The following is a 17,535-nucleotide window of genomic DNA, read 5'->3' on the forward strand; positions in this document are numbered from 1 at the left end:
GGACATGAATGGTGATGCTTCATGTGTTTCTCGACACTCATCTGACTTCTCAGCTCTCACCCCGATTTCCCTGCCATTCCTTAGCACCCCTGTGCTCACTGTCCGTCCCCGAGATGCAGCTCACAGCTCTCTGGGGGTGTGGGGTTGGCAGAGGTGATGTGCCCCGGATGACAGGAAAGGTCACCAGCACTGAGACTCTCCCCCATGCACACCTTAGCTGCTTGTCTAAAACCAGGTGCTGTTCTTTGGTCTCCCGCGGGAGTGCCACCACCCAGCTGGCCCTTCTATGGTCATCACGTGTCAGGACAGGCGAGTGGAAGCTCCCAGCCCTAGGTGTGTCTGTACCTGATACACCTTCTCACTGTTGCTGTGAGCTTCCCTGCCTCCACCGTATAGATGAGAAAACTGAAGTTCCGAGCAGAGAAGTGAGTTGCCCTAGGTCCCTGCTCATAAGGAGTGCCTGGAATGAATCTACCTGTTCTCCAAGTCCAGGCTCTCTCTCTTAATCTGCCCGCTTGCCTCTCTGAGTGGTCCCAAACATGCCCTTTTATTTCATAAGTAAGCTCCCTTTGGGTGTCAGGAAAGAGCAGAGAGGGTGCCCCTTGTCTGCAGGACAACCGGTTGTTAGACTCACGGCTAAACACCATCCACTCAGCCCCCTCCCCGCTGAGGATGGGGCTCATCCTCCCTCCCCCCACTGCCCACAGCTCAGCACCTGGGGGGCCTGTCTGGAACCAGAGCTGCTGCGGGAGGGAGCCTCCTTTGTTGGCTCTAGCTAGAACATCAGCCATTATCTTTATGTTAACTCAATTAGGCCACTGAAACTTCCCCAGCAAGTTGGGGGAGAAGAGAGAGAAGGAGACAGACAATTAGCTTAACAGGGATGAGCACCTAGTAGATGAGAACTCCTTTCTGCAGTCAATTAAATTATAAGGCTGTCCACAGCCCTCTGGCCTTCTCCCAGGAACCAGCTCCACCCCTCCTGGGAATCCAGCTACTCTCCGCCCAAGACCTAACCCAGAGCAGCTATGAGGTGGGGGGGGGGGGGGCAAGCCCAGAGGGGAGAAGGAGGGGTGGCTTCTCTGCATGCCCGCCTAAGATCCTCCTTGCCGCCCCTGGGGAGTGGGCAGGTTTAGACACAGTAAAACCTTTGGCTGACTTTTTAATGCCTGGGAAAAGTCTTGGGCGGGAGCTATAGAGCCAGAGGAGGTGACATTTAGGAGGGATGTTGCCTCCATGACCTACGGTGCAAGAGCCATACCCCTCAGCAGGGCCTTGACTGACCATCCCAATGTTGTCTCCCACCTTACCCTTCACCACAGCCGCAGGGGCTCCAAGCCTCAGCCCATGTCTGAGGGCACCTGGGTGACCCAAACTGGACATTTGTCCTTTTAATCTCCTACCCCGTGTGCTCCTAGCCAATGGCTGGCTTTTGACCCATTTCATTCCAGATCTACCTGAGCCCAAATGGAGGTCCTAAGTCCATCCAGCTTTTCTGGAACTCTGGTCATTTTCTAGATCTCCTCATCCCAATCTCTGGCTGCCTCTGCTCTCTGGGTCGGAGCCTCCCCAGTATTCTGACTGGCTTGCTGCATCTTGGACATCCAGGCAGATTCTTCTGGAACCCCAAATTTAGTGGTGGCCAAATGCCCATTGCTGAGACTTTCCCTTGTTGGGCTCAGCTGGTCCACCCCACCCACACTCTTTTTGGTGTCTATATGAGATCTGGCCTCCTTGGACATTTTGGTGGAATTATTGCAGAGACCCAGATCTGCCACCCAGTTAGTTCCCCGAGGCTCAGAAGAACCACTTCTGGCCTAGTCCTTCCCACAAAGGTTCAAAGCTCGAGCTTGACAGGCCTCCTGGGAAAGCCTTCCTTGCACTTTCAGACCCCACTCCTCCATGCCACTCTCCTGTGAAGCCGGCCCCCTCTTGCACAGCCTTGCAACACTTGGTTCACACCTGAATCATGGCACGGATCATGCGGATCATGCAGCAGTAAGGTAGCTTTTTCATTGCCATCTTTCCTGGGAGTCTGGGAGCTGCCTCAGGGAGGTAACCTGGACTTGCTTACCTGGCAAGTTACGCGCCCAGTAACTGTTTGTCAGGTGAGTGCAGTAAATGGAAGAACATGTCTGTAGATCACTTCCTGGGTTGATCTTAAGTTCCTATCTTGTGCGGTGGGCAAGGGGTGGTGAGAGCACAGGGTGGAGGTTCACCCAGAAAGAGGGGGGGTCTATGCTCTCTCAGGATCCTTAATCTGTGCTGGAGTTTTGGAGTTTTAAGGCTGGGAGGTTCTCCCTTCTCCCTCCTTGCTGTTCTGGCACCAGAACTGGCTCCTTCGATTTAAGAGCCCTGTGTAAAGGGGAGAATTTCAGAGGGATGAGGGGCTGCAGGGGGAGACGTGGGGGCAAAGTGAGGAGCTGGGAATTTCCGCCGAGGAATCGCCAGGTCTGCAGGGCTATGTCCTGGGAAAGGAGCACTTCCACTGAGGATGGAACCAAGGGAGAACGATGGATAGAAATTAGGCAGGAAGATTCAGCCCAGGCAAGAGGAAAACTCTCTCTCAGTCAGAAAAGATTTAGATAATGGAACAAGTTACTAAGGCAGGTTAATTCATTAATTAACTAATTCATCTAATATTTGTGAAACGACTCCTCTATGAAGGCATTATGTTCTGTGTGGGCTTGGGAAAGTAGAAACATGCTTAAAATACAGACAGAACCTCCAGGGGCTAATCATTTGCTTGGGAAAGGAAGGTATTTTCCTTCTGTGATTATTGGACAAGCACCATCTGAATATAAAGGCACTGAACTCTGGGCAGAGAAAAGTGTCATCTAGTTGGGTGATAGCAGCTTCATGGAGGAGGTGGCATTTGGACTGGGAGTTAAAGAACACACATGTGCTTTAAAAATAAACATACATGTGAGAGAAAGGGAAAAAACTGAGCTACGAGGCAGATGCCAACTAGGGGCTGTCATTCCCAACATTGATGACTACTTGACAGACCACTGAAGGAGAGTGGTCAACTTCCATCCTGGGTGGGGGTTAGACATTCACCTGGCTGGTTAGAGCTCTCTACTGACCCGTGGAGGGCAGATGACCAGGCAACTCAGAGATTCAAGGCTGGCTGCTGGCTTTGGTCCACCCTCCACTCCTGCTGTGGGTTGATGGGAAGGTGGGGTGCTGGGGCAATCAGTGTTATCAGTGTTCCCTTAGGAGCCCCTCGTTGGGAGTGCTAGGGGCCAGAGCTGCTCACAGAATCCCGAGCTCTGGGCTCTCACACTGACAACCTTGTAACTGTGGGCACACAACCTGGAGGGGGAAGAAAGCCCAAGTATCCTGGCTCCTTCAAGCTCACTGACTACTAGGAGGAGCGCTGTGAGTGGGAGGAGGACTGAGAAGTAGGGTGAGGGGCTCTGAGACGGGCACATTGGCAGCTGCCTGGGTGTGGGGTTGCTTTCTGATCTGTGTGTGTCCATTTCCATCCCTGGGAAAACATCCTCATCATCCGGGAGCTCTGACTACCTCCCTCGTGGCAATGATCAGGGACTTCTTTAGTGCTGACTGCAGCCCGCAGGGGCTCCCCTCCCCTCCCATCCCGAAGTCTCAGCATGTCCCTAGCACACAGCCTGAACATAGGGGGCACAGATGCCATGCCACCCAGGGAATTCTCTCTGGAAGCCACACTCTGGCTACAGCCATCTTGGCAAGAGAGCAGCTCGGTCAGCTTTGAGGGAGGCAGGGTCAGAACAAGGTGCTGGAACGGTGAAGAGGCCGAGAGGGTCGAGTGGCTGAGGCAGTTCATGAGGTGTCCATCCACCATAAAGACTTTATAGTGGCCACTTGTTTTAGAGTATTTTGCAGAGGAGGGCATGCTGACCACCAGCCCAGCCCATAAACACCTTATGGTGGCTCATCTCTCTTTGAGCTGAGCCTTTCTATTTACTGCACCTGTTTGTCAGGAACAGGCCCTGGGGAACTTGGAGCTTCTCCGCTCTGCAGTGTCAAGATTGGGAAAGCCATGCCTGAGAGCTAGGACACTGCGGCAATGCAAGCAACAGTGGGCAGTGCCTCCTCACTGCCATCCTGCCTCTCCCCCTGAGCCTCATCTTCCTCCTCTGCAAAGCGGAGGAGTCGAACCAAGTAATCTCTAAAGCACTGAGGCTGTTTTTCGGGTTGTAACAAGTGTTTTAGGAATAATAATTTACGTGTTCTTATTTTCTGTGACCCTCTTCTCAGGAAGGCTTGACCTGACCACCCTATTGGAAATGGCAAACCGCTCTCTCCTCCCCTTCACACTCTCATCCCCACTACCTATTGGACGTAAGACATCTTTTTTATGTTTTATGTACTACCCATTTCCCCTAATGGGAGTCCTCGAGGGCAGGGACTTCCGTCCGTCTAGACTACAGCTGTGGTCACTGCACAGGGCCTGGAAGTACCTGATATATAGTGGGTGCACAGTAAACATCCCTGATGCTTACCCCTATCTGTGTTCCTGGCTACCTCTGCCCCCTTCCTGTGGATTCTGATGGGTTTCTTCACAAACAACTGCTGCTGCCAAGAGCAGACGTTGGGCCAGGTGGCCAGCTGTCTCTTAAACCCTATGAGCACAGAAACCCACTCACTAGGGTGGGAGGGATCCCTTCCAAAGGCTGCAAGCCCGTGGCAGGGACTGGTTTGAGCAGCAAGAAAAGAATGCTTTTGGGTGGGGAGTGTGGGCATTGAGAATGAGGGCATGTGACTGTGTGAGTCTGTGTGTGAATGTGAGTGTGTCCTCTCTTCCATTTGCTCTCCACAGGGTCTTGGCACCCGCTCCTGGCCCTGGCCTTGCTGAGCATGGGTAGAAAGTATCTGATGCTCTTGCTTTGGCTCCAGAGGCCTGAGGAGGCTGAGATATGGGGATGGAGATGCTCCCTCACTGAGCTCAGGACAAGGAGCTCCCGCAGCAGCCCTGCCTCCTCAGTCAATTAAGCTGCCAGCCTGGGTGCCTAGAGATACTTTTATGCTAAATTATTTTTCTACTACAGGGGACCCAAAAACACCAAATCTAGGTTGGACCCACATGCCCTCCTCTTAGCATCCTGCCAAAGATCTCTTTGGATGCCCAGAGACAAGTAATTGCCTTCCCTCAAGCCTGGCTCTCTCCTACAGTCAGGGTCACATGCACCAATGCCCAGGCAGCCCTAGAGACATCCTTGCCTTTGCTCCCCTCAATCCCTTCCACGTGGCTGGGTCACAGCTGGCTTACCGGGGCAATATTTCATACGACATCACATGTAGCTACCTATTGTGGCTCAAGAATTGTGCCTTACAGGAGGATGTGGACAGAGGAAACATTTGTATGTAACTGCCAGCGTGTACAATGTACATGTATGTGCAGGTATAGATGGGTTAATGTGTGCATATTTGTTGCAGGTACACGCACATAGTGTGCACCAATGTGTACATGCATTATACTCACACACATGAGTGTGTGTGCACGTGTATGCAAATCTGGTGTGTTCTGCTCTTAGCTTAGTGTTTGAAAAATTCGTCAGCAGACAAGCAGTCCCGGAAGGAGTGGAGTCAGCAGTTGTTTTTTCAGCTCTTGGAGCAGCACGGGCTTTTGTTTTGCCTTGCCCTGCCCACAGCGCCGGGCCCCACAGATAGATGGGGGGGGTGCTTCCAACTGGTCTCAAGTTTCGAGTGCCCTACTGGCTAGCACCTTGACTTTTCTACATTTCAGGCCTCTGCTCCGATCCTTCGGGTGTGATGCATGTCCCAGCCAGGCAGGAGTGGGGTCTCGAGTGCTGCCCCTGGGCCCACTCCTTCCTGTCTTGGAACCAGGGCCCCTTCCCACCCCCTAAGCACCTCCTCCACCCTTCTCTGTTCCCCTTCTCCCCCCTCCACCCTTCTCCTTGAGTAGCTCCTGGAACAGCACACCATCTAATCAGGCAGTGTGCTCATAATCAGCTCTGATAGGTTCTTTGCAAAAGTGCATTCTAATGAGGTGTGGAGAGGGAGCAGGGGAAACAGGGGGATGAGGGACCTGAACTTTCGGAGTAGCAGGGGCACAGGGGCCTTAGAGCTCCTCTTGCAAATGCTGCTTCTTGGTGAGGAGAGAAAACCTGCTAGAGCTGAGTTTTCAGACATGGAGGGTGGGGAGGAAATGTGCACACATGTGCTGGTGCACTGTACACAAACACCCCTGCTTTATGATTGCCAGGCTTGTGCTGGGAGCTAGAGCATGGGCTTTGCCCTCTAGGATCATGCGCGCGTGCACACACACACACACACACACACACACACACACACACACACGTTCTTGCTTTATGACAGTCCTGGCCTCTAGGATCACACACACACACACACACACACACACATACAGTCACTCAGCATAACACAATTACAACAGGTCCAGTGAGTCGCTGAGACAGAATGCATAAGATTCAATTCATTAGGACTGATCACTCCCTGGATGGGGATGAATAATTGATGAGCAGAAGCAGCTTTTGGGACCTTCTGCATACTCTAAGGCTTACTGGAGCCCTGCGGGTTTTTTTTTGTTTTGCTTTCTTTTTTTTTAAGCCTACAAACCTGGCTACATGTTCACTAGGGAGGCAGTCTAAGGGAACAGAGCAAAGGTTATGTGTTATAATACGTGATGTTTACACCATGAACTCTTGGTCTACTGCTCATAACGGAAATGGATACAGGAGGCCCGTGATATTGAGAGACGGGCTGCACTGTAATCTAGGGCCACCAAACTAGGAATACGGCCTGGGGAATTGGAGGTTCCTTCCAGCAGAAGGTTTCTGGACTGGGCAGAGGCATTAGGCTGAGAAGGGGGCCAGAAGAGCCCCCGCAGCCTGGCTGGGGTGCAGCAGCCAGAAAACTGGCAGGCAGATGCTGTGCAGGATTCCGCCCCCCCCTCCAACCAGGCCATAGACCCCCAGTTCTTGAGACTCAAAGCAAGGCTTCCCAGAAAGTCACTCCAACTTAGACTGCTGTCTCAGTTTCAGTTCAAGAAACACTCACTGTCTAGCACTGTGACAGGTGCTGGGTGCACGAGGAGGCATGTGACACGGTTCCTGTGTGCCAGTGAGGGTGAGCTGGGTAACAAAGAGCGCTAGAGAGAAGAACTGACCCTGTCTTTTGCTGCTACTGTTCAGTTTTGCCTGCTGTCCCCAGACATTTCCACCTGGATGTCCCATCATCACTACACACTGAAGGGGCCAATACCAAAGGCAGCATCCCCAACTCGCCCTACTCCCAGACTTAGCTCTTCTTGTCTACAAGGCCTTCATCCAGTCTTGCTGCAGGAGTCCTGGACCCTCTGGTGCCAGGAACATTTCCCAGGCCCACAGCCCTCTGCTCTTCCTCCTTCCCATGGGCCGCATGGCTCAGGCTAGCTTCCTTCTGGTTTCTGTCGTCCCAGCTGCCCTTCTGAGCCGCTCTGGCTGACGCAGATGTCCAGATGTTCTCATGGACTCTCACAGTGCTCATGGACCCTGTCTCTTTTTCTGTCTTCTCAGGTGGTCCCAGAAGCTCTTCCTTCACTTCTGAGGTGGCGTGTTCTTCCTCCCAGCCCGTCCTTCCCTGGCTCTCGGTTGTTCTGTGCTTGGTAGCTAGAAGCTGCCTGGCTCTCACTGACCTGTTCTCAGCCGGGCCTGGCAGGTTCCACCTCCTTGTTCAGCCCTCAGAGCAGCCCGGCCACCCTGCTCCCACCAGCTGCCCAGACAGTCCGCAGGCCTGCTGGCTTGGCAGAGTGCATTTAGGAGGGAGCTTCAACGTCTGCACAGCCCCAGGCTCAGGGGACAGCCACCACTGACTTATGTATTCGTTTATTTTCCTGTTAATGTCCATTCACTCATTTAACCCACAGACATTCCCTGAATGGCAGTTTGACCAGGCATGGTGCTAAGTGCTCCTGCACAGAACAGACCTCATCCAGGGGGGCGTGAAGGGCCTGGGAGGGAGAGGTTTAAGCACCAGGAGCTGCTTTCCAGGCCTTAAGCAGCGTTAGCAGTTGGAAGGTCCTGGCCATTCCTGCCAAAGCTGCCTCAGGCAGCTGCTCTGTGCCGTAGGAGGGAGTCGGGCTTCCAGCTGTGCCCCTGCCACCGCGCTCCCGCTGCCCGCATGCTCCTGGCCCTGCCCCTCATCCCCTCTTCCTAGTCTCTGGTGCCCCTTCTGAGTTCTTGGTGGCTCCATGCTGACATCATGGGACCTATACAGCCTGCCATTTCTTTCCTGGCCTCTTTCCTGGCTATTCTTTACGTGTCACTGGCCCCTCATGCCCCTGCGGTCAGTGCTGCATTGTCCTGCCACCTGTGGAGTGACCCTGAGTAAGAGGTACTCCTGGCCTTCTTGTGTCACCCAGTCCCACACGCTGCCCCTTTCTCTCAGACCTCACGCTGAGGCCCTCTTCTCCTTGGCTCTCCATTCATCTCTCAGGAGGGCCTGCGGCTGCCTGAGCAGCTGGCTGGAGAAGGACTCACCATCCTGGGTGAGCAGGCTGGCCTTGGATCCCGGGAAGGCTTACCTTTGACGGCCACGTGGACACTCTGGCTGATGGAGAGCTGGGGCTGTATGAGGACACTGCACAGGTACTCCCCCTCGTCCATGCCCTTCTGCACGTCGGTCAGCTTGAGGGTCCCGTTCTCGAACACCACCTGGCGATGGTTGTCGGGCAGCAGCAGGGCGTCCTTGTACCACTTGATGGAGTAGTAGGGGTAGCCGATGACCCTGCAGTTGATAAGGGTGTCCCGCCCGGCAACAGCCGTGATGTTCCTCATTGCCCGGATACTGGGGGGGCCTGGGCAGGAGTCAGGAGGGAGGAGGAGAGGAGGAGCAAGTGGTGTCGTTAGCCAGGGACAGGCAGGCACCGCCCTGGGGTGCTTTTCTTAATCGCTTGGCTTCTGAAACTATGGGGGGGGGATAGAAAGTCAGCAGAGGAGGGGGAAGGCGGCCTTTGCTACATGGCTAACGGCAGGGGCTGGGCCTGGGGGTACCTGTGGTCTCCCCGGACCTCTGTGTTACCAGCTTCTAATGCAAACAGACAGGCATTCCTTTCATGCCTAGGGCAAGAATCCACTCCCCTAGAGGGAGGGTGTGTATGCATAAACTGAAGCCTCCCCGGGAAGTGATGGCCTTTGGGAGGGCAAGTCCTCACTTGTGAGGAGATTAGGACTTTTGGGTTAAAATGGAAATGTGGAGATTTCCGTTATTTTCATTCCACTTGCATAATGGCTTCTTACCAAATAGGATTTTATATACGTTAAATACTTAAAGGACAATAGGAAGGTCTTCTCTAGGTGAATTAATAATGTTCTTTCAACAGGTAAATGTGTTTTGTGGACCCCTGAGAAGGGGCTATAAGAGGGGGACGCTGATCACACTGGTGGGGGGGTGTCATCAGCTGGGTCAGCTGGGAAAATGGTACACGGGGCTGTGAAGGGACTCAGAGGCCACCGTGCGAAGCAGTGCTGGTGAGGGCACAGGAAGTCCAAGCTTCAAGGCCCCCACCCAGGAGATGAGGAGCTGGACCAGGGATTCCTCAGCACCCGGTAGCCCTGCCCTTTTCCAGTTCGGAGGAGAAGGCAGAGGGTGGCCAAATGGAAGGCACAATTTTCATGTGGGGTTGGAGACCTGCCTGACACAGGGAAATTTAGCATGAACCCCAGCTCCCTTCCCCTGCCCACGGCAGCCACCAGCACCCTTGGCCCCTCTTCTTTCCCATGGTCCACCTTTGCCCTTGAGTCGGGGGTCGCTGGTAGGGGTCAGATGAGGACCAATCTGACCCCATAGGGCTGCAGAGAGCTTCAGCGGAGACTGCTCTCTTCACAGTAACATGGAGAACTGAGACATGGGATGACCACCTTGAGGACTCCTTCCCTGGGAGCTGCCTGTCTCGGGGCACCTCACCTAGCCCGAGCCTCCTACTCTTGATGGCTTAAGCCTTGTGGGGTGGTGAGGAGGAGGATGGAGGGTAAGGAGAAGATGACGTCATGGATCCTGCTGCTTACGCCTCCTGGAGCATTGGAGAGATGGCTCCGCGGGAGTACCGGGGACCCAGCTTTGGTGGACACCCCCATCAGAGGCACCAGGCCAGGCCCCACTGCCCCTTCCCTGTCCTGTCCTCACGAGGCTCCGGCTGGGCTGGTGCATGCTAGCGGGTTATTTAGTATACCTGGGGCCAGACGGAATGGGGAAGGGGCTCAGTTTAGACTGCAGGAGAGAAGGGGGAAGAGGAGGAGGTGGGAATGCCAAGGCAGTGCACTGTACCAGGCACACATACCCGCACACACACACATGCGCACATGGGAATGGATAATGGGACAATGGAGGGTAGGGGAAAGAGGGAGAAAGAGGAGAGACCTCTACTAAAATCAAAATGACAATCAATAATAAGTACCGATCACCACAAGAATAATGAAGAATAATGGGCACCACAGAGATGGCAAAGGAACTCAAAAGCCTATTCTGATATTTAAATGTAGACAGGCACCTCTTACGTTTATTCGTGCCTGGTATTCAGCACTGCCCACCGAGTTCCGTGCGGTGCACCGGTACACGCCCCCGTCTCGTATCTGTGGGCCGGTGACGTTCATGTGACTGATGGTGGTGCCGTCAGACATGGTGTACTGGTTGGTGCGGTGGCTTCCGTCCCGCACGATGGGCTCATCGTCTAGGGCCCAGGTGACAGTGGGGGGTGGGGCACCCTTGGCCGCACACATCAGTGAGAACTGCTCCCCGGGGTTGACCACCTTTTCACTGAAGGAGGAGATTATACGGGGTGTGCCATCTGCAGGAAGAGAGGAGCCCCCTTCAGAGTCGCGGAGCCGATGAGCGACTGTCCCACCGAGCCACCCCACCCCACGGGGGAGAGGAGGGACAGCAGTGGCCCTAACACTATAAAGAAGTCCCATGTACATCAATTCACGCGCTATCCACAAAGCCAGGTACCAGCTACTACTGCGTATGAATTAAGACTCCTGGGTTTAAACCTTCCCTCAGCCACTTTGGTTCTGTGTCTTTTGGCAAGTTACTTAACCTGAGTTTTTCCGTCGCCTCTCCACAGAGGATGGTGATAATGGGGGTAACGAGCATAAATTTCTTGTGCTGCTGCTGTGAGGATTAAATGAGCTAATGTATTCAAGGTGCTTAGGACAGGGCTTTGTGTGTGCTTTATGAAATGGTATTCCTCTCAGCTTTTCCTTTTCCACCTCTTCTGCTCCCTTGATTAGTAAGGACATAGAGGCTGAGAGGTTGACTGTGTATGGAGCCAGGACCTGACCAGGTGAACCTGTGGGGTCTGTTTCCAGTTCTCATTCTGGCAGAAGTGGGTGCGGGTAGGGTGGGGGTGATGGTGCTGCAACGATAAAACAGAAGTTTGAGGCTTAAAATGTCCCTGGCTGGGCCTTGTCCCTGGCTAACTGAGTAACCTTGCACAGGGTAATGAACCCAGGCGCCCCAGCTGCTCCCTTGGAATGTTGTCACTGTTGACCCTAGCCATCCTTCCACACAGGATTGTTGTAAAGGACCAAAATAGGTATTAAGTAATTAAAAACACCAAAACAAACAAACAAACAAAAAGCAAGGCAAATATAACATGCACTCTACACCCTACCCACATTGCACACCAAAAGGCTGACGATAACTCAACATTCTGCCAGACTCCATCCAGCCCCTGGCCATCTCTGGGGAGACCCTCATCTGAAACCGGGGAGAGCTGGTGCCTGGCAGAGCCTGGGACCGCCCACAGGTCACTGCCTCGGCTCCGCCTCTGCCTCTTGCTCTGTGTTCTCTGCTTCTGGGAGTCCCACCTGCTCCACTCTCTGCCCTTTCAGCCAGACACATTTTTTATGTCTCTGCTCTGAACTGGCTGTCACTTGACCTTGGAGAGGTGACCACAACCTCAATTTCCTCAACTGCAAAATAGGTAACACTAACTAAGACAGGCTTCTGCTTGCTGTGTGGGAGGAGCCGGGGGCATGTTTTCTATCAGGAAGGGAGGGAGTGCACCTGGGGTGGGACACCTCCCGGCAGGGTTTTGGGAATCCAGAAACCGCCCCTCCGCGCTGGCTGCCCGACTCACCCTCAAGCACAATGATGGCGAAGTCCTGGGCGGTCTGGGCCTTGCGGCTGGCGAAGCACTGGTAGGCCCCCGAGTGGCTCTTCTGGGCGGAGGTGATGAGCAGGGTCTCGTTGCTGAGCCCGCGGATGGAGATGGCCTCGTTGGGCAGTACCAGCTCCGTGTTGCGGTACCAGCGGATGGTGAACTCGGGGGAGCCCATCAGGGCACAGGAGAGGATGACCGTGCTGCCAATGCCAGTCTTTAGCTTCTTTGGTGTCAGGGTCACATGAAGAGGTTCTGGGCCAGGCCAGGGAGAGGTAAGGGGAAACAAGGGAGGAAATAAAGAGAAAAAGGGCTTAGTGTGGGCGAGTGTGGCTGGAGGTGATCCTAAAAGGCCCTGGGAGCCAGGAGGCCCTAGTTCTGTCTCTAGCCTCCTTGGAGGGTGAAGGGAGGTGAGGGGGGACTGGGACTGGTGAGTTCCCTTCTCTAAGCCTTAGTTTGCTCATCTGTTAAATGGCAGGGTCAGGCCATGAGATGCCTCTGCACCTCTTGTTTGATGGTCTGTGCTTTCTGGATGGGTGCCCTTAGCTCAGGTGGGATGTGAAGCTCTCTTCAGCTCCTAAGTTGGATGGGAGCTTGACCGGCTCCTTATCCTTCCTGTCACGCTCTCCAGGCACCAGGGAGGCACCCTGGGCCTGGCCACACCTCTCGCAGAACCATACAGAGAAGCAATCACTGCCTTCTGTGAATCCAACTTCTTTTATACGCACCATCCATCTCTGCTCTTCACCTGCACCACTCCAGCCCCGCTGCAGACCCACAGTTCCCCGCCTGAGCCCGGGAGGGAAGCTCTTCCCTGACCTCCTTCTCCCTGCGTCCCTCCTTCTGTACTCCATGCTGCAGCCAGCCACTGCCCTGTTCAGAACTTCCACAGTGCCCAGCAACCTGGCATGGCATCTGAGGGCTTCAAGGCTGTGGGGACTGGCCCTGTCTCAGGAACAGGCTCTAGAGCTCTATGTGCCCATAGTTCATGCATGTGCTGGGCTGCTGCCTGTCCCGGGGCCTCTGCCTAGAGTGTTATTTGCCCCCTTTACCTAATTTCTACTCATCCTCCACACTAAGCTCAGGTGTCACCTGTTCCAGGAAGCCTTCCTGGACACCACTCCTTCTCAGGATGCTTCTTCTGGCCTCCCTGGGTATAATGAACACCATGTTAAGCACATGGTCTTTAATCGATTCTGTGTCTGTCTCTGCCTCTAGACCCGTGATGGCGAACCTTTTTATAAAAACCGCCCACTTTTGCAGTGGTGGTCAACCTGCTCCCTCCCGCCCACTAGTGGGTGTTCCAGCCTTCATGGTGGGCAGTAGCGGAGCAACCAAATGGTGCCGCGACTGGGGAGCAGAAAGAGCCCCCCAAAATGCTCTGAGAATGACAGTGCATGATGCAGGTGCTTAGGTTACAATGCTGAAAGCCTGGCTTCAGGAGGTTCCTCTCTTACAGACAAGCCCGACACAGTAGAGCAGGCAGGAAGAAGGACCAGGGTTGGTATCTCACTTCTTGCATTAAGCACTGTCCAAAGTTATTTGATCTAATATTACCTTCACCCTCTTTGCCACCCTCCTGCTGCACACACACACGCACACACAATCATACTCACTCTCATACTCACACATGCCCTGTCTCAGGGAACAGGTCAGGACATAACCCCGAGTGCCACAGTGAAGTTGCACGGGGAGAGCCTCTTCTCAGCATTGCAGAGAAACACAGTCCGACCGTCAGGACCCCTTCCTTAACTGTGGGGAGGAGACTGGGCCCGCATCTGGGCTGAAGGTGGCAGGACACCCAGCCCAGGAGGCCATCCCAGGAGAGGCTGGGTTCTCTGGTCCACACAAGGGTCTATGACCCACAGCTCTATGCTCATGAGATGGTGGTAGGTGGCAGAGGGAACTGTTCTGCACATTGGGGTTGGGATAACCTCTGGATGGCCTCCTTCCACTGCCCAGGTTGAATGATCCTCATGACATCATCAGGGACAATATTCAGGGACTCAGGCTATTGCTGTCCCACAGAAGTGAGGTCCCCTGAGGGTTTCTGAATGCCAGCCCCACTATCAGCAACTTCTTCCCTGCTGTCCAGAGAGCAGAAAACTCAGAGTCAGACTGTGGATGCCAGAGCTAGAAGGGCCGATTCATTTCACAGATGGGGAATCTGAGGCTGGGTCGATGGAAGGTGGGACTGGGTTGGGGTGGGGGCAGAGGATGCCCCTCGTCTCATGAATGCTCCTCCAGGGCTCTCCCCCTAGCATCCTCCCCTCTTCCTGTCCTTCCTTCACCACCCAGCGGCTCAACAGTAGCAGGGGCCTGCTACTAAGGCCTCCTGTGCTCCACATGGCCTCTCTGGACCGTGAGCCTCTCTGGGGCTCTGAGACGGGGAGGGACAGGAAAGATCAGTGTTAATACCCATAGGCACATCCTGGAAAGGATGACTTGGTTGTGTACACCCGGTGTCTGACCAGATTGATCAGGGCCCCTATCAATTATTGCTAAATATTCTGAATGTCGCCTCTGCTGGGACATATATGTTCTCTCTAGTGGATTTACACTAGCATGTTTACTTTAGTGTAGACACTATCTCTTTCAACAAGCCAAGAAACCCCGCAACTTTGTTACCATCACCCTCATGGTCACATCTGGGAGGTAAGAAGATTGTGATCACTATCTCATTTTATAGAAAAGAACGTGGAGGTGATGGTCATTGTTTATGATTTGCCCAAAGTCAGTTACTATCCAATAATGCCAGAGCCAAACCCAGGGCTTTCCCAGAACACTAAGCTGCCTTTCCCAACCAGGAGATGACCCCCCGGGGCCGGCCACAGGCAGGTGCAGCTGCCCCATGCCCTTCCCTATCACAGTGTGGGGCTCTTAGCGGTTACTCTCAAGGACAGGGCTGAAAGAGCAGCCTTCCCTGCTCACCGATGACCGTGAGGGTGCCTGTGGCCTCTGCTGAGCCAAAGGTGTTGGTGACCTCACAGATGTAGGTGCCACTGTCCTCAGTCCGCAGGTCACTGATGGTCAGCCCTGTGATGTGATTGGTCCAGCGGTTGTCAGCCGGGAGAGGCCTGCCATCCTTGAGCCAGCGGATGGCAGGGATGGGGTAGCCGGAGGCTGTGCAGGGAAGCTCCACGGTGTGGCCGGCCCACACTTCCTGGGAGTGGAAGCCGTCCAGGATGGTGGGGATTGACTCGGCGGGATCTGGAAGGCAGAGAGCGTCAGTGGCCCTGCAGGCCTGTGTTGAGGGAAGTGGAGGTGGGGGAGGAAGGCAAGCACCCGGAGCAGGAGTCTGCAGTGCGCCAGTGCCCAGAGCAAGCAGTGCTCAGTGCGGGCAGCTCGGTGTCTTCCTGAGCCCTGGCTCTGGCCCAGACTCTCCTACTCAGGCTGGACGGAGCCCCCCGAGAGCCAGGATGGGGAACAGGGGCTGGGGGAGGGCAGGCTATGGCAGGCAGACTAGGCTAGAATGACAGACAGATGGGAAGAGTGAAGAAAGAGCATAAGGCTCAGAGGGAGAGAATGTGTACAACTCTTTCGCACAAATAGTCCCTGTTGTCTGGCCCAGATTCAGGCGCAGTGAGTCCCTGGAATGTAAGAATCTTGACATCTTGGGTTTGTTATTATTGGGAAGTCTTGGTCTGGGCCTCAGCCTGGCTTGTGGGTGCCCCTTGAGGATGGGGGAACAATTGGCCTGCCCTGTCCGGTCTCTAGACACCAGCACGCTGGGCAGACTAGGAGATGACCCACGCATTTCCATCCACGTCCAGAGGGACTTGGAAGTGAAGCCCTCTGCAAACCAGCCTCACCACCCCCAGCAATTACCCACTATTTCACTTTCCCAAACCAAGAGCGACCAGTGACTGCAGGATCTATAGCCCTAACCCGCAGAGGACACAGGGCCTGTGTAGGTGAGAGTCTGTGTGTGATAGCCGTCCCCTCCCGAGTGGTGCTCCAGCTGCTCTCTTAGTCCCGTTCTCACCCCCTGGGCTCCCTTTCCACTAGGGACCTCCCCCTGCTGCAAACCTCCACAGGCTCCCCTTTATCACCACGGTACAGCCCATGCTTCTTATCCTGCACTCCAAGGACTTCTGTGGGTAGTTCCAGCCAGGCCCCTAGTCAAGCCTGTCTGCATGTCCCTCTACAGCCTCTCATCCCAACAGTCTCCCACCATGGCATGCTTGTCACCTCACAGTCCCCCACCCCGCCTGCTCTGCGTGGCCAGCTCCTACTCATCCTTCACAGACCAGCTTAAATGTCACCCCCTGGACAACTCCCCCAAGTCACTCTCACTAAACTCCCATCGTTTCCTTTTTCTTAACTTTATTTTCAAACAACCTTTTCTTTTTACAGAAAAAGAAATTGGAAGTGTAATATATACACATAACAAAACTTCAGAAAGCAAAGACGGGTCTACAATACAGTGCGAAGAGAGGATCCTTCCTCCCCCCCAGCCACCCCACTTCTCTCCTCAGAAGGGAGACAGCAGTTGGCAGGGACCCTGCACCCGCTTCCCTGGGAGACTGCAAACGTCTTGGGCAGTGCTGACCTGCTGCTGTGTCTCCCTGCCTGGCCCAGAAAAGGCCTGGTGTGGTGGAACCACTGATGACCAAGGGAGGATCAGTGGGAGCCCTCAGGCATGGGCAGTCCGGTGGGCTGCTTTTCCCACATTGCAGAACTTTATAGGCTCACGCATGAGTAGAGTTGGCTTAGGGACCTTGGAGGGCACACGTCAATGAGATCCTGAGACCAGAGAGGTGCAGTGATCTGCCCAGGATCAGTTGGCAGAGCTGATATCAGAAACCAGTTCTCCTCATACCTGGTTCAGTAAATGAGGTTGAGATGGAATCACCTAATACTAAGTTTTGCTCGAGTGGCTGCCTCCTCACCCCCCCCCCCCCCGGGGCCTCCTTGGCTCATGGGAAATCCCCTCTGTCCTCAGCTCATCTCTCTTGGAGAGGAGTTGGGCTAGCAATCCTCCTCCCTGGGAAAAGGCTTTGTAGACGACTCTGCTCCCTTCCCACATTGCACTGCTCTTCAGACTTGGGGACTCAAGAGATCCAGTTGCAAGTCTGCCTGGGTCACAGGTCACTGTGTGACCTTGAGTGAGTTTTCTGAGCTCTCAGAGCCTGCTTCCTCATCTGCACATGAAGTGGAGGTGATAGGGCTGCCTCAGATCTCATAAGGTTGTGATTGACAGCAGTGGCAAGTGTATGTCAGGGAGTTTGACGGACCCTAAATCACCATGCAGATGTGCGGGCAATTACGATTTGGGGGCTTCCCCCCTCCTGCCAGTTTCTGAGGCTCTCACCCCTCACCACCCTGTGGGAATGCTTGGGATAAACAAACCCTGTGCCAGGGAAAAATTACTCAATGTGACACTTAATTGATGCAAAACACACAAATTCTGTGGCACACCGCGGAATTTA

The 17,535-nt window shown here is 54.3% G+C and overlaps 1 protein-coding gene across 2 annotated transcripts in view; it reads right to left on the reverse strand.

Moving 5' to 3' along the window:
* The window catches only part of DSCAML1 (DS cell adhesion molecule like 1), a 400,280-nt gene that overhangs the window by 106,221 nt on the left and 276,524 nt on the right, over nt 1-17,535 (reverse strand). The window contains exons 5-8 of one of the 2 annotated variants that reach the window (XM_066245669.1): nt 15,035-15,313; nt 12,083-12,358; nt 10,493-10,789; nt 8,528-8,800 (exon numbers count right to left, since the gene is read on the reverse strand). In XM_066245669.1, coding sequence (XP_066101766.1) covers nt 8,528-8,800; nt 10,493-10,789; nt 12,083-12,358; nt 15,035-15,313 — 1,125 coding nt within the window. The remainder of the gene's footprint in view (nt 1-8,527; nt 8,801-10,492; nt 10,790-12,082; nt 12,359-15,034; nt 15,314-17,535) is intronic. The other variant, XM_066245662.1, reaches the window with a different exon arrangement.

This window comes from Saccopteryx bilineata, chromosome 1 (genome assembly GCF_036850765.1).
Source record: "Saccopteryx bilineata isolate mSacBil1 chromosome 1, mSacBil1_pri_phased_curated, whole genome shotgun sequence".
NCBI classification, from domain to species: Eukaryota; Metazoa; Chordata; class Mammalia; order Chiroptera; family Emballonuridae; genus Saccopteryx; species Saccopteryx bilineata.